Here is a 21,718-nt window from a genome sequence, read left to right on the forward strand (position 1 = left end):
TGGAAAAGGTGAGGATGTTCACTATTGAGGAATGACTGAATCACGCAAAGAGCACGTCGGGTAATGACCTCGTTACACCGGGATGCTGTGACACCGTGACAACGCCCGACTCTGCAAGGAACGGTTAAGCTTCATGAAATGAAGGACCAAGCTGAAGCGTTTCAAGGCGTTAATAGGTGTTAAAACAATTTAAGAAAAGCCACAATTAGGCACGTTCCTACTAGTCTTGGGCCTAGACCTACTCAGGCCGCCCGTCTTGTCAGCCCTACTAGTCAGCTACCGTAATATTACTCCATGAGGCGCTATGAATTGCTTTCCCCGCGAAAACTACTGGATAGCTTGAGCCGAGCTGTATCAGCTAGGAGGTGGCGTAAGTCAATGCTATGATTTATTCTGTACAGTATTGTCTACTTAAACCGAGGCGTACCCCGAGGTCAACTGGCCGTTGGAGGTTATAATCGATATACACAACGCAACTCATCTATCAAAGACTTCATCATGGTTTCAATCAGAACACTTGCCATCATCTACAACGCCCTGGGCGTCCTGACAGGAGCCAATGCCTCTCTGTGTAGGCCAGCCGACCTCGCCGCCACCTCTACTGGAAACCCGCACGGTGATACCCTGCCCTGCCTCAGCTACGTCCCCGAGGCCGAGCTCCAGCTTGATTCGATGTGTGGCGAGCAAAACCTGGCAGCACCCGCATCTTCTGGCAAATATAACTCGGTTCCCTCCTCAGACTTCAACGCCTGTGCCGTGTTCTGCGATGGCACCGACCTCTGCAAGTCCTTTTCATACGAAGGAGCTTCGTGTCAGCTGTATCCCGACACAATCGACCACCTGGATTGCAAGAATGATCAAAATGGAGCTGTCTGGTACGACAAGGCCTGTTTCTTCTGTCCCAGCAAGGATGCCGAACCTTGAACACTGCGGATGGACATGCGATGGTTACTGGGGTTGGGATTGACACAGACACGGAGAGAGAGACGGGTAAAGAGAAAGGGACGGGGACTCATTAAAACGGCGTGATATCTCTTAACACACACAATCTAAAAAAAAAGGCTATGTACATGTACTATTTGGGTTTTTTTTATAGCTCTACTCAATATCATCAGAAAGATCAAAGCCAAATAGTGCTACCCGCACCACCAGAAGAAACATCATGCATACTGATCTCTGCCCGAAGCTTCAATTCAACCCTTCTGACTTCAACCCTGCTGTCTGCAGATCACATGGTCAGTCAACGACCCTATTGTCTGCAGTCAACGACCTTGAGATAGGAACCTTATTCCGAGCAATAAGATATAAGACAGACGTCTCCCGTCGTCAAGTGACCAACTTCCCTTCTATCACTCATCCCATCACAACAACTTTTTATCATGTTAGCTTCTTACTATACTATCTAGAACATCTGGATACAAACCAATATTGATGTCGGTAAGTGGATTTTCTTGCGAATCGACTCTGTTCCTATCGTCAAGAAATAAGCTGCATCCGAAAATAGCCAACGGATCCCTTGGATACAGCTTATTTCTTGACGATAGGAACAGAGTCGATTCGTAAGGAAATCCAGTTATCCGCATCAATATTAGGTGTATCCAGGCGTTCTAGATGGTGTGGTGAGAGGTTGAAGAGCCTGTTTTTCGGAAGGAATTTTCGATGGGTATTTAATTTGCCTCTTTCTATTTTGTCTTGTGGATTTCGAAGGTATCCAGTATTGTGCCGGAATCCGGTTTTGTATCACTGATATGCAAGGTCATTCTCGATAAGAGCTTTACGAATGATGGTAGTCGACATGATGAAAGTTGTCGAGATGGGATGATACATGTACTATATATCAAAAACTAGAGAATGGATAATGATTTCGCATTCGGGTTATTACCCGGATCCTCCTCTATTTATCCGCCTCCCCGCCTCTTATCCCACGGTGCAGCTCCATAACACCCGCTAATCCCACCCTCCACCATTCGACGTGCATTGTGCGTGACCAAATAGGGTATGACCTGCACTCATCAGCGGACGTGTGGTAGCACTTGGCTGAGCGACGAGTATGATCTCGGGTCGGGGTTCCCCCCGAGAACGGCGACTTGCTTCGTCTTATGCCCCCATCCCTCCATCGAATGACATATAACTATCCCACCTATTCGACAGCAACAAAAGAAATTGACACCGTACACTGAACATACTGACAACTTGTTACACCATGGACGCAACCAAAGGGCTATGCCTAGGCTACGACGGGATCCATCCCTTTGCCAAGGTCGATGTTACTGACCGAGCCTCCATCCAAGAACTTCTCCGCACGCTCCTTGACCCACTTGAGCCATTCTTCTCCCCCAAGAAAGCACGAGTTAAATGCCCTGGTGCTACAGCAGTGCGGTTTGACCAAGCTGCATCCGAAGTTGAGGGAATCTGCCGGCCGCTCTGGGGGCTCTCTGCTCTGCTTGCTGGCGGTGGTGAATATCATGGCAAAGAATGGTGGATCCAAGGCATCAAGTCGGGCACAGATCCCGAGAGCCCTGAGTATTGGGGCTATCCTCAGGACAATGACCAGAGAATGGTCGAGATGTGTCCATTGGGTGTGTTGCCTGCTATCAAACAGGTGCTAAGCTAACCATTCTATAGGTTTCGCCTTTGCTGTTGTGCCAGATATTTGGAGCAACTTCTCTGAAAAGGAGAGAGAAAATGTCGAGACCTGGCTTGGAAACTCGATTAATGAGAAGAAGTACGACATACACACTGATCATATTCCCCAGTTTACTTACTGGACATAGCATGCCAAATACAAATTGGCTCTGGTTCCGCGTGTTTGCGAACCTGGGATTGAAGAAGAATGGTGGTAAATTCTCGCAAGAAAGGCTTGATAGCGACATCAAACACCTGGATACATTCTACCGTGGAGATGGCTGGTCCAACGATGGACCAGAAGGCATTCATCGTGAGTCTCCCTGCTTCCAATCCGAGTGCGGTCGCTGAGAGAACTAGAAATGGACTACTACTCATCCAGCTTCGCCATACACTTCCTACAGCTCCTTTATGCCAAGTTGGCAGGAGAAGAGGATCCGGAGCGCGCAGGAGAATTCAAGAAACGAGCTCAAATTGTCGCTCTGGATCTCGCACACTATTTTGATGACGAGGGAAGGGCTATTCCATTTGGACGCAGTGTGGGCTACCGCTTTGCCATGGTCTCTTTCTGGGGAGCACTGGCTTATGCGGGAGTTGAACTGCCTGAGCCCCTGACCTGGGGGATGGTCAAGGGCATCGTGCTTCGCAACTTACGCTGGTGGCAGACCCAAAATGAGATGTGGACTTCCAGTGGAACTCTGTCGATTGGGTACTCGTACCCAAATATGTATGTAAGTGTCAGCCACTTCCGATTCTCAACGACGTCGACTAAGTGACCGCAGATGGCAGAGAACTACAACAGCCCAGGGAGCCCGGTAAGATCAGACTGATTCATGTGAGAGACCGCATCTAACGAGGTAATAGTACTGGGCATGCTTGGCATTCATTTGTCTAGCAGTGCCAGAAGATCATCCCTTCTGGACATCCAAGGAAGAACTTGCAAGCAGTGTCATCCCAAGGGTCAAATCACTCAAGCACCCCGGGCACATAATGAGGTGAGTACCGATTGACACGAGTCTAATCCAAATTTCTAACCCAATCTCAGTTATCTCGGAGGACATTCAATGCTTCTGTCTTCGGGACAGGCGTGCAGCTACCCAATGAAGGGAACCCACGCAAAGTACGGAGGATTCGCGTATAGCAGCGCATACGGGTACTCGGTGCCCCCCGGGCTGTTCTCTCTCGAACAATACGCCCTAGCGTCCCAGCTTGGGTTTTCGGATGATGGAGGGGAGTATTGGAAGACGAGGAGACTTTCGGAGTACTCTGGACTCGAGTATCGTGACGGCAAGCCTGTTCTCGTCTCCGTTTGGAAGCCATTCCCGGACGTCAAGGTCAGAACCATCCTCATCCCGCCGGAAGAGGAGACACCCAACTGGCACCTCCGCGTTCATAGAATTGAGAGCGGTCGGGAAGTCATGACCGCTGATGGATCCTTCGCCATCAAAAACGTGGACTCAACTACTGGGCGATACCTGGGCCTGTACAACGAAGAGACCCACGAGGGAACGTCTCCCAAGATCATTGGCAACTATGATGTCAAGTCCCCCGCAGGTTGGGCAGCTGGAACGACTGGGGCCTTTGCAGTATCCGAGGGCGCAGTGGGCATCAAGGCGCTGGAAAAGATGGAAGGACGCGAGGCTATGCTGGTGAATGCGGACCCGAACTCGAATCTCATCGAGAGTCGAAGCACAATCCCGACGCTTCAACATACCATTGGCGCAGGCCAGTCGGTCTGGTATGTTTCTGCCATCTATGCTAAGCCTTCTGCGCCCGGCGTCGTCAAGGCTAGCTATCTGGAGGGTTGGGGAAGGCCTCCTGTTTTGCCAAACTGGCTGGAAACAGAGATGGATGTCGCGTCGGGTCAGTGAGCTCCGACGGCGACTTCGGGAGCCCAATAATGGCTTTGTACACTTCACAGAATAGGTGGAGAGAATAGGCGGGCTTATGGAGACTCCTGTTCCTCCATCAATAGTATCGTTTTCCCCTCACTCCATATTCAGGTTTCCCCGCCAGTCGTCCGTTGCGGGGACAATCTTGTATCAATGTGGGCTCACTAAGATCCCAGGTCGGCTCAATTGTCATCTAACCACCCGGATGATTACCTCACCTTATTCGATCCTCTTATAACCTCAATGAATGCAATGCAGCTGACCCCTGTCCGGAAGGATGAATATCCACGTATCACAGTCGGATGCCGATAATTCAGGATAACACCCAGCCGTGAAGCGATGAAGAAGACACTCCATCGAAGGCTCCAGCCGAGAAGCTTTTCTAGTGGAGAATCTCCGCATCCCCACGCCGGTAGCGAATTCCCCGAAGACTGCCTCAAGTGCCAGCAGCGATGGTTTTAGACAACATGTCCGCGTATATCAACCAAATGCGGTATCCCCAAGTATGAGGCTCAGAGGAGGATTCAACTGCCTGCCCCATGCCTGTTACCATCAGGGTACCTCTCAGGGCCAGGGTACGCCGTTGCCGCACAAGTGAAGTACCTTCTACATCAAATGGCGGCTCGGAGAATATTCGTGGGGGCCCCATCTGCCTCTGACATTGCTCGTGAGCGGTCTATCCCCATGTATTGGTGATCACCTTTGCTGCTTGCCAAGGCGTTAGGATGAACAAACGATCTCACAACGCCCCGGTACAACGACGATGGACACGCAGGTCCGACATTCCAACGTCCTCATTCTCACAAGCAAAGCATTCATGGGGGATTTACGGCATTATCAGCAAGGAGCTCTACCACAGTTTCTTTGCGAATTCGTATCTCTCCGTGACTTGATCGAGATTACGCGAGCCAGCCCTCCCGGATAGCAAGTTCAGCATAGATAAGAGAGTTTCTATATTGCCCTGATGACGCTAAAGGTTTGGGCTTGGACGTGTCTGGTAATTTAACCCGGATTCGCAATTCCTGGCCGAAGGACAACACGAATACGAAGGCTGGCGCAGGAAGTTTGACAACCTGGATGGCAGGTATCCAGCCAGCCCCTCCCTAATCGTGCAGTGTGATCTGCGAACAAGTAACTAAGCAATATTGGGCGTCCAAAAGCTTTCCCTTAAAAATATACAAATAGGAAAGCACATGGCCTGCAGTGTGCTTTCGGTTGATAGTAACTTAAACTTCACTTATAGGAGCATAAGAGCACAGCTTTGGTACATACTTAATTACTAAATCAGAAGGGTCTTAGTGGCTCTCTACCTCCGCAAAGCAACCCCGTCTACAAGGCGTTGATCGACGGAGTGATGGAAAATGGAATGAAACACGGTGTAGGGACACTTATTTCTGTGTGGCACACTGTACTTAGCATAACCAAGCATCCTATAAACAACCGTATTTAAAAGCTATCTGAGATTTCTCGTAGATTTCTCGTAGAAATCTGATGGAATAAGCCTTGACGCTGACCTAATCGTGTATTCGGACACTCCACCATCCTTTCCCCACCAGTAACGTCCATTGCTTCGGAGAATCATCACCACAACATTACACTGCACCCTGGTATTTCCATCAAACAGAGCTGCTCTTTGCCAATTACACTAGGGCGCTGAACTATCATGGAAGTCGTTCGTTTTGATTCGGGAGGTAGAGGCGAACCACCACGCATTGGCACGTTTCTTACTCATAAATTTTATCATTCGTAATTAAAACTGTTAGGCAATCACAAGCACTCAACAACCTCAGGAAGCATCTTGGAAAGACTAGGTCTTGGGAGTTTAATATTGCGAAACAAATCGGACCCATTCTAAGACTCCTTCTCGGTTTCAGTCGTATGCTTTTTTTTCGAAAGCTTGTACGCAATATTCGCTACGCAGAACTTCTCACCATTTGTCTCCTTCAGAATCATAGGAGGTTATACCAAATCACGCTTCCTCTGACTACGTGACGATGAACTTTGAATTCTGAATTCTCACACTCACGCTACAGAAAGAGACATTCAAGAAAGCGAAGTCTTGGTGTTCCAGAAACACGAATTCAAGACTTTAGCCCAAGAAATCACCGATAAATTCAACGAAAATCCTGTCCTTTGGAAAGATTAACAGTATGTGTACCATATCCTTCCAGTCTGGATGGGGTTCTGGATGGGGTCCTCGCGGCTGGATCCCGGTGACCGAGACCCACACTGCGCGGTTGCGAGCCATGAACGTGGTGCTTGCCGCCGCCACTCAGTGGTTGTTCAACTTTATCATTGTCCAAAGTGAGTATCTCAGTTGAATATGAATGAAATTAGAGGATGAGAAAGCTAACTATCATACCAACTGTGCTCACGGTGCAAGCGACCACGGGCGAGGCCGGCTATGTTAGTGCTATTCCGCGACAACCGAGACCAGGTTTACGTATTGGACAACAATCTGCCAACCATGGGCAACAGTTGGACACTTTCTTCATGTTTGGTAGTTTCTGTATCCTCATGGGCATATTCGTGTGGTTCTTTGTGCCAGAGACCAAGGGCCTCATCCAAGAGAAGACGTACGAACTGTTTGGAGTGACGGAGTTGGTCAAGCGGCTGGGCAACGACTCGGAGAGCAACGACTCAGAGACGGGTGCCACGGAGCTACGCAGCATCCGGGAAGAGCCGGTCGGCACCAAGGGTTAAGGGGTTTTTGGGCGACGAGGATGGACTAAGTGTTTCGTACACGCATGCAGCCAAACAAGGGGTGGTCAGACAAGGAACCAGACAAGGAGTCAGATAGCCAACGAGACATGGTGTATCGATACCCAACCCGAGTCGGACCGAGATCAAATCGGGGAAAGGAGTGTGTTCTCATTTTTGAAACGGAAGGCTTCGAGTCGATCCTGGTCCCGGGTTGAGCTAATCAATGCCGCACCTAGCACAAGGCAGACGAGATGTTTTTTTGACATCTTCTGTGCAACTACTGAGTATGTCGCCGGGTGCGTGCGTGTGTTTACGCGCGGAGAAGGTCTACGTTCGTGTTAGTGGTGTTAGCGGTGTTGTGTAACTGGGCTGAAGTGAAGATGACCGAAAGTGCCGACGCTAAACTATCAGCGGGATCCATGTCGGTTCTGTCACTAACGAATTCAGAGTCTATGCTTTCGCCACGGTGTGTCGGGGGTAAATCAGAGCAAGGATCGTGGGTGTGGCATCGGATGGAAGGTTTGTACGGAAACGTCTACGCGGGAAGGTTTGCACGGGAAGGATTACACGTACGCAAAGGGACGCCAAGAAGTGAGAGAAGAGACGAGAAGAGACGAGACATGACGGGACATGACGGGACATGACGAGACACGGGGTTTGCGGGTCTTTCTCGTGTAGATGCGAGCCGCAGCATTGACTTGGCGACTCGGAATGGAAATCCGAATGGGTGCAAGTTCTATTCCATGTGTCTGATGGAATGCGGGATAACCGCTTTGAGAAGTCAGCGTCCGCCCTGGAAGTGGGTTTGCCCGACTCAGGATGCTACTGGGATGTGGGGGAGGGAGGGAACGCCTGGAGCTAAAGCACCTCCCGCCTGTAATAGCTGTAATCGCATAAAACGGGGCCGCCTAGGGCTCCAATGGGTGATTGTTTGCGCTGCTGAGTGTCACTCACGACCACTCTGAGCCGTCAGAGTCTTGAGTGACCATCCACTGAAGCTTTTGGGTCCGGGCCCAGGCGCTGTGGCACCGAGGCTTACTGGCAAACTGCCGGATCACGCTATGACGCCCAAACCCAATGGAACGCCCCGGACCCCGGGAGGTTTATGTACTGCGCAATCCAGTGAATCCAGTGAATCCATGAATCCACCCCCGCCCTCACACACTCGCACACGCTCGCCGCGCTAGTTCGGACCCTGAAGACTGGTACCAGTTAAAGCGTCCGGGCAGCTGCTCCGTTGCGACCAGAATGTGCCTATAAACAGCAGTGCTGCTGGCCCACTGCCGGCAGTAGTGGATCGGCGGGCTGTGGGCTGTGGGCTGCGGATTGATTTGGGCCTCTAGCGCTCTAGAGGGTTTGGATTCCCCAGCAAGCCCCTTGCAGCCCTGCTAGGGCTGTTTACTAGGTAGGTACGTGGTGGCTGTGGCTGTGGCTTGTCAGCGGAGTCGTTGAGCGTCGGGTCTTGCGATTGCGAAGCGACTTGCCACCTCCCGACCCAGCGCCCATCCCAACGTTTACCCTCCCGCAGCACAACACACGACAATGCGTAGGTTTCAACGGATCGAGGGTGAGGCGCGTGGCTGCTCCGCCGGCTTCTCCCCTCCGGCGCTGGGCTCGTCTCGAGATTCAGCCAGGCAAGGGCCCAGCTCGGCCAACTCCCTGCGCCGCCGCCGCCGCCGCCGCCGGAACCCCGGTATGGGCGAACGCGGCGAGTCGGGACGGAGACCGAGACTTGCGAGCGCCGAGGAGTCGTCGAGAGCTAAAAGATTGGGTAAACCAGGCCACCGACGTGATGCGCCTGCAAGAGGTGCATGGGTGACGGTGTTTCATTCATCACATGGTGCAACATCAAACATGCATGGCAGGGCACCGCATGGCCGTGGCGACGATCCCTCATTGCCGGCTTCCTACAGGCCCAGCTGCGCGCATGAGCACGCATGAGCGCGCACATGGGAGAACAGGCTATGGAACGTCTACTCCACCAAAAGTTTGCTGGATTCTCTCCGGTCTTCAAATTCCCCAATGGCGGCCACCCTGGTGTTGCGCCCTTTCCTGCAGCAGCACTGCAGCAAGCCCGCAGCCTCACAGATCCGGTCCTCTTTCAACTCTCTGGTGCTTCCCCTTTGAGTCGCCATGCGTGTGTTGGTTTGCGTGTCACCATATTAATCCGTGGCTTTCTCATATACCTCCATTAAACCTGCACTCCCGCGTCTCCCGCTTCCTCCCCCCATGTCCAACTTAACTTCGGTCACAATGGTGTTCTTCTATCGTCATCCGCCTCTCACCTCCCACATTCCACATTCCACAGCCCACAGCCCAGAGCCCACATCCCACACACATCTTTCCTCCTTCTACTCCGTAGGTCTATGTACGTACCATTATATGTACATGACTAAACCTATGTGGCACTGGACCTTTACTGCTTACAACCAACAACTCCGTCTCTCTCCCTCCGCAACCTGACCCTGACCCTGCTCGTCTGCACCCGGCCCACCATCCGTCCCTCTTTGCCCCGTTTTTCGTTCCCCGTCAAACAGTTCTCTGCTCCGACAGTTATACCGCATAATAATGTGTGTTATCTTGTCTTTTCCCATGTTGGTCCTCAACAAAGACGAAGACCCAGCACCGCAATAGACGTGGCCAGCAACTCATGCCCCCATCGTTTTTCCATACCCAGGTCGCGTTGCCGCAGTATTACTCCGCCGGAAACTGTAGCCTTCCTTGCTCCGTGCCGTAGGTGCCTTTTCTTGCCTTTCCTATGCTATCCATGAATCCAATCCGCGTGGCAGGACAAGGATGAGAGACCCTTGCAACTAGTCGGCAACCAAGCGGCCACACATTACACATTGCCCATCCATTGCGCACAACGACAACCAGGGCTGGAAGAGGTAACTCGGTCGCGTCCGTGTGTGTGGCCTGGTCTCATTCCCCTGCTTCTTGTTTCCTCTCTTCTCTCTCCGTCCCTCCCTTCCAAGCCTCCATCTGCCCATTCATCGTCCTCCAATGCCGCCCTCCTCTGCTCTTGTCCGAGCGTGTAAGCGATCTGGAAGCACGCACCCATCCCATGTCCATGCCCATCTTTGGCTCCTGCTACAGTACCTACCTACCTGCTTATCTTCCTGCCCGCTTGACTGCCCAGCCCGACTCCCTCTCACATTGGTAGCAGGTAAGGCTTGGAACTCAGCTGTTAGGGAGTGAGGCTCCCCTCGTTTTACTCGATGATTTAAAAGCCCACCCCCAGTGCCCTTCCTAACCCCGAAACGCCAAGTATTCCTCTCTTCTCTTATATTTTGCTCCATCAATTCTTCATCTTTGAATCTCGCCTTTCCATCTCACCGAAGTAGCGCAAATTCTACATTATCATTCTTCTACTCCCTCTCTCCTTCCCGAGTGGCCAACCTCACCACCACCATCCGCTACCACACCACACTCCGCCCGCCACAAATCCGTATCACACCTCACAACCAACCAACCAACCAAGAACCCGTCCAGGTCTGATATCCTGCTCAGTATCGACACCCGCTGCAACTGTTATTCTCCCTATAGGATACGGCACGTTCCGTTTACCCGTCAACTCCTTCACTGGTCGAACCAAACTTGCATATCGGTTGAGTCTCCGCCTCCGGTGCCATTCACATTCCACCGTCATCGACCTCTTGTCTTTCGTCAACTGCCGTCCAAACGGCCAGTCAATTGCCCCGCAGGTTTGCGGAGAGTTTTCTTGTCTTTGGGGGCCGACCAACACGCGGATTATACCTACAGTACCCAACTCGATATACCCAGCCTTGCACACGATACTGCGGTGCTTGCTCATTTGCCGAACCAGCTACATACCGGACCAGTTGAGTATCGATCCTTGAACTAGAGTGTGTTCGGGGATTTTCGAGTCCACATCACTCATTGGGTCGCAATTCGACATTGGCTAGAAATTCTAGTTGATCGCAAATGTCAGCACAGGAGCGGGTGAGTCGCGCCGCTCAAGAAGCTGCCGGTGCCCCGCGGCACCCTCAAGCAATTCCAGGCCCCTCTTTCCGTAGGTCACCCCTCCCTTCCCCTCCCCCACCAGATGTTCCGGGTCTACCGTCTGCCGCATGACAGCTGGCAACTGCCCTACCTTCCCAATTACCGTTCTGACCCTACCTTCCCTTCCCCAGGCCGCCAGGCCACCCCAGTTGTCGATTCTAGGTGGGCTAGTTGTCAATGATGTAATTTCTATTGCTCCTCCTCCCACGCTTGCAACCTTCACCTCTCAAGTTGTTTTCCCCATCACCATTTCCTAATCCTCCGCCACCTATTGCTGCCCAAAACCTCGAGATATCCCGATCACACATTTCCCAGTCATATTCCCCAAGCTCAAATACCTGCCACCGTGTGAAATCATCGACCCAAGAGGAGAGACTCGACCAGGATCGCAGTCAATTAAACCAATCATGTCCTACCCTCACAATGGCTGACAGTGCTGCATCCGCAGCCACCCATAACTCCCCGCGCACCTGGCTGCTCACCGCGGCGCTCTCACCTCTTGCAGTCCGCCTCATCCGCCAGCTTCTCGCCCACGGCGACTACGTTGTTGCTTGCCTACCGCCTCACGAGATCGACCACCCTGATCGCAGCCTCGAATTCCGAGAACTCATCGATGAGTGCAAGAGCAATCGCAAGGACCGAGAGGGTTGGAAAGACCGCATACGCGGCATACGCTGCGATGGGACCGTCATGGGCAGCTGCGGTGCTGCCGTCGCCGAGGCAATTCAGGTTTTTGGCCGCATCGACATCTTGCTGTGCTGCAAATCTGAGGGTACGTAGACGTGTCCCGCATCATCATCTCCACCTGAGAAAATCTACGACTCGTAGAACCCAGCGCTGACTTGACCATGTATGTGAGCAGCCGTGATTGGGACTGTCGAAGAGTTGTCTACGACACCTTTTACTCAAAATCTTGTCCGTGACCAGTTCGAGACTATTTTCTTTTCCCAGGTCAACTTCATCAAAGCTGCCCTCCCCCAACTCCGGACCCAGCATACCGGCCACATCATCGTCGTCAGCAGCACGGGCGGCCATATTGGCACGCCAGGCATGTCTATGTACACTGCGGCTACCTGGGCATTGGAGGGTTTCTGCGACTCCCTTGCCTACGAGATCGCTCCTTTCAATATCAAAGTCACCATCGTGCAGCCCAATAAGGAGATTCAATCCCTCACGAACCGACTCATCTTCGCTCCTCAAATGATGGTCTACGAGCAGGGTGGTCTTGAATCAGTACCCAGCGTCCGCGAGATGCTAACAAATGTACTCAACACCCATCCTGACACTGCTCTCCCTCCCCCAACAACGCCTGAATCGATCGGCGCTACACCAGGCACTACACCATTGTCGCCTAGCAGCGCAATCTTGGAGCCAGATATCGTTCCAGGAGACATCATCCAGCGATATCCGAAGCTCCCCCCGGGTGCGGCAGACAAACTGGTATTGGAGACGGTCCATGCCTTGACAGCGATTGGCGGTCATGAGAACCCCCCGGCGCGGCATATTGTCGGACACGAAGGCGCCACAGCTGTCAAGGAGAAACTGAAAACGGTGACAGAAGAGCTCGAGGACTTTGTAGAAGCCAGCCTGTCGGTCGATATCTTTGACACCGAGTTGCAGGCGGAGGCTCGAGATGGCAGGGACCAAGAGGAGAGTCCCAGGGGACCAGCTTCCTCAGTGGGTTAAGAGAAAGAATATTGCGGCTTGAAGAGATAGTATTTCCGGATAGGCATCACGGTTGAGTTGGCGTTATTTCTGCTGCAAGCAGCTGTGCTGGATTGAGATACCTCACTAGGATGATGGGCGAAACGACGACAACCAGATTTGTCGAGATGTTAGTTGGAATTGATTTCGGATACCCATTAAGAACCTTTGATCCAGCTGAAACAAGAAATGTGCCTAATAGTCAGCGCATTTCGATTACCAATTTGTGTTGGAAAGGGGCTCTATGAGGCCAACCAGCTCGGAATCGTAGGGGTTTAGGGTAGGCCAACCGCGATATTTGCTGGTGGCTAGTGGAGCTTTGATCTTCTGCCCTTGTTAGCGAGCCATCAGTGCCCCTCATCGCACTTGGGCTCCCTGAAGCCCCTGGAATAGCTTCGCCGAACCGCTGGCATTTCTCCCCCACACTTCTTCACCGTCTTTGGGGGTTTCGGCTCGCAAAAAGTTGACTCCGGCACCCGCCGACTCCACCATCCAACGGCGCTGTCCACTGTTCTTACGGCAGGGTACCTCGACGCTTGAGCTCCTAGCCGCATGCGACAGGTGTACCGAGTCCGATATTGAGAGGCCAGACATCACCGAAGCCACAAGCTCAACGACGACACCTCTACGAAGCGATTGTCCGACAGGAATGCGATTGTAGCCCGTCATAGAAGATCTGCACATTGATACCGAGGTAGACTCCTCCAGGGAAACTCCCTGAGCGAGCTTCAACGACACCGACACCGCGGATCATGTTGAGCAACACCAGATGCTAGGATGAGCTTGGATCCGCTGCTCCCCGTCGCTCCCGCAAGGGTGAAGGCGCTGCTGCTGCCGCTGGGCCAGATCAAGGCAGATCGCTTTGCTGCGTTCGTTGAGCGTCTCAACCAGGAACATGTCGTCCACCTACGGGACGTCACCGCCGATGGCCGGCCGAACAGGAGTAAGAGGTGCCGCCGCCAACGACCAGGAGGCCCAACGCTGACCGTGACACCGCGCAGATATGTTCTCGCCGCTGGCATACCCGGACGGCGCCATCATCTACGATCTCGTAACCCACGTACCCCCGCCATCCCACCTCTCCCTCACTCCCTTCGACTTATACCGAGAACCCTTCGCCGTCATTGCACTGGCCGACGGCAGCGAGCTGAACCAGGCGACCTTCAGCAAACGGAACTCCGCGAATGGCACCGGCCCGACCACGGTCGAGAAGAACATCCGGGCCCTGTACCAGGAGCTCGAGGACCTGCGCGACAACTACCCCAAGGCGCTGGCGCACCAGGTCTTGGTGTTTGATTACGTGGCCCCCAAGGACACCGAGATCCCAATGCCTGAGGGCCTCTTTGCAATCCCCCCGGCCGATGATTGCAAGAGAACGACCATGAAGGCAGTTCTGTGCGATGTCTCTTCCTTGCTCCTGGCTGAAATGACAGCCCTCGCCAAGTCTTTCGAAGCTATGACTACGATCGAATCTCCAGGACACTACTCGGGTACAAGGCACACGAACGGCGCATCCTGGGGTGGAGAGGGAGGCGCCAATGGAATGTCAAGAAGGAACTCGCAGTTCTCGCTGCCCCAAGGTCGCTCAAGCTCGGCTGGTGGCATCATGGACAAGCATAACGCACGCATGTCAATGCCAGCATCCTCTCGACCCCCCCTGCACTCTAGCAGCTCGACGCCGGGAAGACCATCAACGCCAGTCAAAAGTGGCCTCTCAAACACACCCCTAAGCTCCGAGGTTGTCCACAGTCCAGATAGTGACCAATCAACGCCAGATACGATGGCCTCCCGTCCAGACCCTGCGGAGGCAGCTCGCGAAATGAGTCGCGATCGGGTCTCGGTGCAGGGTTTCGGCCCTGGTGGTGCAAACGAACGCTGGAGGCTCAAGGGCAAGGGTCGCGTATCAATTGTCGTGGGATCTATGTATCTACAGGCCGGACGATGGAGCGATTCCCTAAAGGAGCTTGTCGAAGGCGCCACCGTTGCGCGATCACTCAACGATCATGTATGGCACGGTAAAGCGTTGGAGCTTATCCTGATTAACCTCCTTCTCCTGGGTTGGTCCAACTTGGAGTTTCAAATACCAGCTGTATGCTTTGGTCCTCAGGAGAGGCCCGCCAGTATCAGCTCCAAAGTCGACCTAGAAGGAGACTCTGATCAGCCCAAGCATCTCAAACGCCTACAAGCGATTCTGTCAGATCTAATGGATCGTATCCTGGCACTTTACTCAAGGATATCGGCAGAGAACCTCCCCCCCCTTGCTCTCGCCGAAACTCATATCCGGTTCGCCAAGATTTTCTCGGCTATACACCTGAGCGGTGGCAAGCTTGGCAAGCCTTCCCTCGACATTATGGTTTTGGGGTCGATTCCCGATCCGACTCCGACCCCTACTCCTCGATATTTGGTCTCCCCAACAAGGCAGCAAATCGTCACGATACTCTTCAAGGCCTTTCCCTCATCTGCCTCGGAACTCCTTACTACTGTAGACCGAGCGGCTATATTGAGCGGCATCGCGACTGTCTTAGGGCCTCTTGGGCTCCATCGAAAGAAGGCAATGGTGATACGAGAGCTTGTCTCTGTGCTCATTGGCGGCCTCGTTGAGGCTCGAACTCGGGGAGCCGCCGATATGGGCATTCATCCTGCTGCAGGGTTGGTCTCTCTGACAGCGAGCGGAGGTACGGGCACCGGAGCTATGGCCTTGGATCTCGGCGATGCGGACGTTGAGCAGGGCATCGAGGCGCTTCTTGGCCTCCTTTGCCGGTCCTATGGCATTGTCAGCTTTGACATGGCGAAGAAAGTGACCGCCGATTCGACCAAGGATGTTGACGACTCGGATGAGGCGGTGATTACTAGGATACTTGGCCAGTCCTCTGCGAGGTTCTTTGGTTTCCCTGAGGTCAAGCTGAATATTCTTCGAGCCTGTATCAACTTCTCCGAGGCCTTGCCGGACTTCAATGGGGCCCTCAAGTTCTCGAGCGACCTCCTTCGCACGGCAGGGTCGGGAGTAGCCCCGGGGCCACGACGAGAGGACGCATCACCAACCATCCATCGAGATGAGCAGGTGCGGCTGGCAACCAATATTTCCAGAACATCCACCCTCTCAAAGCGGTTGGGACTTTCACTATCAGCAGAATACTGGGACGAGTTTCTGGTTAGAAGTATCAAGCTGGAACCCCCCGCAAACACTAGAACGCCGGTAGCCCATGCCAAGAGCGTCCTGCCTGGTGCGACCGCAAGTCGAGCGTCTCAGGATGTGGATCCATTCATCTACAACCCCTTCCTGAAGAAGCCCGATGAGATTATCAGCGAGAATCTTGTTGCTGGTGAGATAGCAACATTCAAGATTACGCTCCAAAACCCCTACGATATTGAAGTGGACATTGAGAAGATCGAGGTGGCTACTGAAGGCGTGGAGTTTGAGCCGATACCCGAGGTCACGGTCATTGGACCCTACCGCACTCAGGTGTTACGGTTGAGGGGACGACCCAAGGCGGCGGGAGACATTAAAGTCATTGGAGCGGTGATCAAGGTTCGAGGGTGTAGGGAGAGGCGGTTCCCCATATTCTCGGCAGCATGGACGCCGACCAGGGATGACAAGGTCAAAGCCAAGGGAATGATAGGCCTCGAAGAGAGCGTCGCCGCAGTCAAGCCTTTTGCTCGGGCCCTGGTAACAGAGACGCTCAATCTCAAGGTTATCCAGGAGCAGCCGCTGGTGGTGGTCAAGGCTACGACTCTTGCGCAATCTTCGATCATGATTTTGGAAGGCGAGCGAAAGGTCTTTTCTGTTACCCTGCAAAACCTGTCTACAACGCCTGTGGACTTTTTGCTGTTCTCGTTCAAGGACTCGACGCAGGAACCACTCCAAGCAGCCCTCAGCAACCGGGACGCAACGCCAGCGGAGCTGTATGAGTACGAACTAATCTTAATGAAGAAGCAAGCCTTGCGACTACCTCGGGGCAACCAGGGCCGTAAAATTTCTCCTGGGGGCGAGGCAACATTCGACTTTGAGATATTCGGCAAACCTGGCTTGACGTCTGCGATGATCCAGGTTGACTACACCCACCTCGGTTGCCCTCAGGATGAGATCAAAGAACAATTTTTCACCCGCCAAGTGTCAGTTAATCTTACAGTTACGGTCAATGCTAGTGTCGAGTTGGCTAGGATAGATGCGTTGCCCGTGTACGGAGATATACCTCGACCGATCTGGGACCGCCTGGGGAGCGCGGTTGCAGCGAAGCCGAATGACTACTGCCTTGTCTCGATCGACTTGCGCAACGCTTGGCCGAGCCAGATGGCGATCCGCCTGGAAAGCGATGACGGGGTGGCAGTGGAAGATGATATCCTCCCTGGTAACACAACCCGCGTCATTCTCCCCGTGAAGAGAGTATACCTGGAAGACCCGCATGCCACGATCCCGACTCTGAATCCTTCACGAAATCGACAATTTGTGGTTAGCACCAGCAAGATTTCGCCGGAAATGGAGCGAGCCAACCGAGAAGCATTCTGGTATCGAGAGAGAATTCTTGGCTGTCTGAAGGCTACGTGGCGGACAACGTTCTTGCCAAAGCGGAGTGGTTCTATCGATCTTAGGAACATCCGACTGACGTCGCGCATGATTGAGGCGATCAAGGTGGATGAAGTTGGGATTGAAATCTCCGTGGAGGACACAGATGACCGCGGTTCAGAGAAGGACGTAGCATATGTGGATGAATTCGCGACGCTCAAGGTGCGCGTTATAAACCGGACTGCCAAGCCGATATGCCCACTCGTCAGAATCATGCCAGCCCTCTGCCACCGACCGGCAAATGTGGCCCTGGAGTTTACGCGCAAGTTTGCTTGGAACGGCACCTTGCAGCAGCTTATCCCCGAGCTCGAGGGGCACGGCAGCGCCGAGGTGGCTGTGGGCATGACGGCGCTTTGTCGAGGCGAGTTTGAAATCACAGCCTCAGTGGAGGAGGTACAGGTATGGGAAGATGCGCGAGCGGCAGAAAAGCCACAGGGGCGGCCGCGGTCGGACACACAGTCGATGATGGATGCGGCGCTGGGAGTCAAGCAGCGGCGCATGTGGCATGCAAGACAACCATGCAGGCTCACAGTGAGAGACCGCGAGTAAGGACAGCAACGCGATTCCGAGGACGAGACCGAGAGCCACGATATAGGAGCCATGATGGAGAAGGAGGAAATCGACATTTTAGTTGCGTATAGATTTTCGGGGACGAGGGAGAAGGCATTGCCAACCAAGCCCCTGAGTGAAGATATGTGATGATGAAGATGCAGACGATGAATATTCACACACACACACAGATATAGAAGCACGAATTGAAAACAGATAATATCGGATTGTTGTGATATTGAGAGGCCTGAGAAATTCCATACTGGAGTGACGATTGACTGTTTCTTGTCTCGGTTTCTGATTAATTGATGATGTCAAGTTCAAGTATCGAAGGAGGATACCCATATTTAGTGGACTAATTACCTACTTATTGATCGACCGCCAATCCACTAACTTAATCCATCAACACACCCTCTCAGGGACATGCCCTCCACCAAAACGGCTTAGAATCTGATACGTCGCCGCCCAAAGTGTAAAGGCGCCACCAACCCGGTGGTGACAGATTTTTTGCATGCCGCTAATGTCGCCTGACTGACTCACTATGCGTTACCAGCGGCTTTTGTGACGCCTTCTAACGGTTTGATACCAGCATTAGTCGCCCAATTGTTAACTTGGTACCTTTTCTTGGTACTTTTCCCTAGTACTCGGAGAAGGAGTCTTTCCGCCCTAGCCGGCGTATCGCACGCTTGCCATTCGAGTCAGTAGCAACGGCGGCAGCGGCTTTTCGCGGCAGAGGTAGATTTGAATGCCGGGGAGGTCTTATCAGGTTTTCTCTCTCTCCCTTCCCCTTCACCTTCACATCGACTTGGCGCTTGTTGATTTCGTTCATCTGCTCTCGGAGATTATTTTCAGAGGGGGAAAGGGCCGAGCGAAGAGATGGCGATGGGGTCGAGAGTCGAGTCCGAAGCTGCGACTGCGGCTTCAGCTTCGGCATCGCGTCCGAGGCGAATCCTCTTCATCGACGCCTACGACTCCTTCACCAACAACATTGTGTCGCTGCTGAGGACGATTCTCGGCGCTGAAGTGTTTGTCATCCGGATTGACTTGTCGACACTGGAAAAGACCAGAGACGGCGAGGAGAGCGGCCCGGCGCGGTGGACCGAGGCCGAGTTTGTCGATAACCTCGCTCAGTTTGACGCCGTTGTGTGCGGGCCCGGCCCCGGATCGCCGCTCAACCCGGCTGATGTCGGCGCCTTCCGGCTGCTTTGGCATCTTCCTCCGCATCTTCAGGTACCGGTGTTGGGTATTTGCCTCGGATTCCAGAGCCTCGTTGCCGCCCATGGCGGAGCGATTCGCCGTCTCCAGCGCGGGCTGCACGGCATGGTGAGGGAGATTGAGCATCGGGACGACGTGCCGGGGGACATTTTCCACCGGGTGCCCGACTTCAAGGCGACGCTGTACCACAGCCTCTGCGCCGACATTGGACAGCATGACGACCCGGATATGCCCTACGACGAGTGGCGACGATACGCGCGCTGGGCTCCTACGGCCATGGCCCCGGAGCTGCAACCCCTGGCGTGGACGACGGAGACGCGCGAGGACGGCCGCGGCGAGCGCATCCTCCAAGGCGTTCGGCACGTCTCGAAGCCGTTCTGGGGACTGCAGTACCACCTGGAGTCGGTGTGCACCGAGCCCGCCGCCCACGCCGTGCTGGAGAACTGGTTCCGCGCGGCCCTGCGGTGGAACGACACGCGCGGGCGGAGGGTCCGCGATGGCTCGCTGCTGCGGATCCAGACGCTGTCGCCGCCGAACCACCTTCAGGCCGTAGCCGCGCACAGGCTCCGGGCGCGGATGCGGGATGGGGAGACGGCGTGGTGGACGGGCGGAGCGCTGAATCATGTTGGACGGGACTGCGAGTACACGCACCGCACGATTCCGCTGCCGCGTGGAGTTGGCGTGCCGGAGGTCGTCGAGGCGCTTGGCCTGGCGGCCGGCGAATCCATCATTCTCGACTCGTCGAGCTCAAAGAACGGGGACCCGCTGGCGCTGAGCAGCATCGTGGCGTTGGAGGTGGAGGAGGCATTGCGCTTCGAGTTCCATGTTTCCGACAACTTCGTCTCGGTGCGTCTCCCGGGACGAGGTGGCAATGCGGACCAAGTCGACACGGTCAGCCTCGACGACGGCGCGACCAATGTGTGGGAGGTTATATCGGACTTCTGGGAGGCGCGGAGCCACCCGCCGAACTCAACCGCAACCAACTCGCCATTCAAGGGCGGGTTTATGGGATTCATCACGTATGAGATGGGACTTCAGGGGCTCGACAAGAATATGGTATCTGGGGAGAGGGGGCACAAACGACCCGATATCTGCTTAGCCTGGGTTACCAAGAGTCTTGTGCTAGATCATAAAGCCGGTGTAGCCCATGTCCAACACCTGAGGCCCCGAGGTGCAGATGACGAGTGGCTTGTGTCCATGTCGGAGAAGATCCAGATGTCTCGCGGCTGGCTACGTTCTGGACGTAATGGCGTCAATGGACACACTAATGGACATGCTAACGGTCGTACCAATGGTCACACCAATGGGCACAAAGGTTCGGTTCAGAACGGCCATTCTGACAACCGCCCGAAGATACGCACGCCGTGTCCAGCGACATATGAGGAGCAAGTGCAGGCTTGTCAGGACGTCATCGCCGCGGGGGAGTCTTACGAGCTTTGCCTTACCTCCCAGACGACCATGACAAGGCCGCGAGGACCACAGCTCAGCGTCGCCAACGCCGCTCGGCAAACCAACGTGGCAAACCAACCGAACCACGACGGAAGTCCATGGCACATCTATCAGACTCTACGGAAACGTCAGCCTGCCCCCTTTGGATCATTCATCCGTCTCGGCGGTGCAACTTTGCTGAGCAGTTCCCCTGAGCGGTTTCTGAGTCACAGCAGCAATGGACTGTGTTCGATGCGGCCGATGAAGGGTACTGTCCGCAAGTCGGAGGCTGTATCAACAGTAGCCCAAGCTGAGAAGATCCTCCATATCCCAAAGGAAGAGGCCGAGAACCTGATGATTGTTGACTTGGTTCGGCACGACCTGCATGGAGTATGTGGCGTCGGTAACGTCACTGTCCCTGACCTGATGAAGGTTGAGGAGTATGCGACAGTCTTCCAGATGATCACAGTCGTCAACGGACAGCTCCCGGGCTATCAAGGGGGCAAGATTGACGGGATGCAGCATGATACCTTCGACTCTCCCTGCCCTTACACAGGTCTTGATGCCTTAGCCGCGGCGCTTCCGCCGGGTAGCATGACGGGGGCGCCCAAGAAACGCAGCTGTGAGATCCTGCAGGTCATCGAGGGGCACCAGGAACGTAGCCTGTACTCGGGTGTCGTGGGGTACATGGACGTCACAGGGGCTGGGGATTGGAGCGTCACGATCCGGACCATGTTCCGCTGGGATGACGAGGAGGCCCCCGCAGATGAGGCGGCCGGTGAGACGGAACCACGGGATGTGTGGCGGATCGGAGCCGGAGGCGCCGTGACGATATTGAGCACACCCGAGGGAGAGCGGGATGAGATGTTTACGAAACTTGCGGGACCGATGGGAGTCTTCCGAGATACGGCTTAGGTGGGTATTTCATGGAAACACAGATTCGGAGCAAGGATCTAGACGGATGGGGGAAGAGAACAGGACGGGGCAGCATACTGGTTAGATTTTTGAGCGTGGG

General features: G+C 54.0%; 6 protein-coding genes across 6 annotated transcripts; all 6 read left to right on the plus strand.

Annotated features, from left to right (window-relative positions):
- Positions 1–498: 498 nt before the first annotated feature.
- On the plus strand, positions 499–924 carry BGZ61DRAFT_474428 (uncharacterized protein; the record flags this gene model as incomplete). The annotated part of the gene is made up of 1 exon (XM_046248575.1): positions 499–924. The coding sequence occupies one exon, from the start codon at positions 499–501 to the stop codon at positions 922–924; it is 426 nt and encodes a 141-aa protein (XP_046108573.1).
- A 1,224-nt stretch (positions 925–2,148) lies between these two features.
- Positions 2,149–4,611, plus strand: BGZ61DRAFT_445253 (uncharacterized protein). The gene is made up of 7 exons (XM_046245057.1): positions 2,149–2,579; positions 2,626–2,725; positions 2,775–2,938; positions 2,986–3,356; positions 3,408–3,440; positions 3,490–3,620; positions 3,671–4,611. The coding sequence occupies exons 1-7, from the start codon at positions 2,204–2,206 to the stop codon at positions 4,494–4,496; spliced, it is 2,001 nt and encodes a 666-aa protein (XP_046108574.1). The 5' UTR covers positions 2,149–2,203; the 3' UTR covers positions 4,497–4,611.
- Positions 4,612–6,667: 2,056 nt separating this feature from the next.
- Positions 6,668–7,220, plus strand: BGZ61DRAFT_529033 (uncharacterized protein; the record flags this gene model as incomplete). The annotated part of the gene is made up of 2 exons (XM_046253345.1): positions 6,668–6,821; positions 6,901–7,220. The coding sequence occupies 2 exons, from the start codon at positions 6,668–6,670 to the stop codon at positions 7,218–7,220; spliced, it is 474 nt and encodes a 157-aa protein (XP_046108575.1).
- A 2,805-nt stretch (positions 7,221–10,025) lies between these two features.
- On the plus strand, positions 10,026–11,249 carry BGZ61DRAFT_166024 (uncharacterized protein). The gene is made up of 2 exons (XM_046237527.1): positions 10,026–10,386; positions 10,731–11,249. The coding sequence occupies exons 1-2, from the start codon at positions 10,224–10,226 to the stop codon at positions 11,078–11,080; spliced, it is 513 nt and encodes a 170-aa protein (XP_046108576.1). The 5' UTR covers positions 10,026–10,223; the 3' UTR covers positions 11,081–11,249.
- A 417-nt stretch (positions 11,250–11,666) lies between these two features.
- BGZ61DRAFT_344564 (transport protein Trs120 or TRAPPC9 TRAPP II complex subunit-domain-containing protein) lies at positions 11,667–18,060 on the plus strand (the record flags this gene model as incomplete). Its single annotated transcript, XM_046239710.1, has 4 exons — positions 11,667–12,015; positions 12,106–12,924; positions 13,708–13,890; positions 13,949–18,060. 4 exons carry the CDS (start codon positions 11,667–11,669, stop codon positions 18,058–18,060), a joined length of 5,463 nt encoding a protein of 1,820 aa, XP_046108577.1.
- Positions 18,061–18,942: 882 nt separating this feature from the next.
- BGZ61DRAFT_344307 (ADC synthase) lies at positions 18,943–21,618 on the plus strand (the record flags this gene model as incomplete). The annotated part of the gene is made up of 1 exon (XM_046239687.1): positions 18,943–21,618. The coding sequence occupies one exon, from the start codon at positions 18,943–18,945 to the stop codon at positions 21,616–21,618; it is 2,676 nt and encodes an 891-aa protein (XP_046108578.1).
- Between the last annotated feature and the right edge of the window lie 100 nt (positions 21,619–21,718).

The sequence above is a fragment of the Ilyonectria robusta genome, assembly GCF_021365365.1.
Source record: "Ilyonectria robusta strain PMI_751 chromosome Unknown BGZ61scaffold_4, whole genome shotgun sequence".
In the NCBI taxonomy this organism is placed as follows: domain Eukaryota; kingdom Fungi; phylum Ascomycota; class Sordariomycetes; order Hypocreales; family Nectriaceae; genus Ilyonectria; species Ilyonectria robusta.

What these genes read in the sequence shown, in the direction of transcription:
- BGZ61DRAFT_445253 (XM_046245057.1), top strand. Translation starts at nt 2,204, where the DNA reads ATGGACGCAACCAAAGGGCTATGCCTAGGCTACGACGGGATCCATCCC. An exon ending in GGTCGAGATGTGTCCATTGG is followed by an intron (nt 2,580 to 2,625) that starts GTGTGTTGCCTG and finishes ACCATTCTATAG; the next exon opens with GTTTCGCCTTTGCTGTTGTG. An exon ending in TGGACCAGAAGGCATTCATC is followed by an intron (nt 2,939 to 2,985) that starts GTGAGTCTCCCT and finishes TGAGAGAACTAG; the next exon opens with AAATGGACTACTACTCATCC.
- BGZ61DRAFT_166024 (XM_046237527.1), top strand. Translation starts at nt 10,224, where the DNA reads ATGCCGCCCTCCTCTGCTCTTGTCCGAGCGTGTAAGCGATCTGGAAGC. An exon ending in CCCTCTCACATTGGTAGCAG is followed by an intron (nt 10,387 to 10,730) that starts GTAAGGCTTGGA and finishes TATCCTGCTCAG; the next exon opens with TATCGACACCCGCTGCAACT.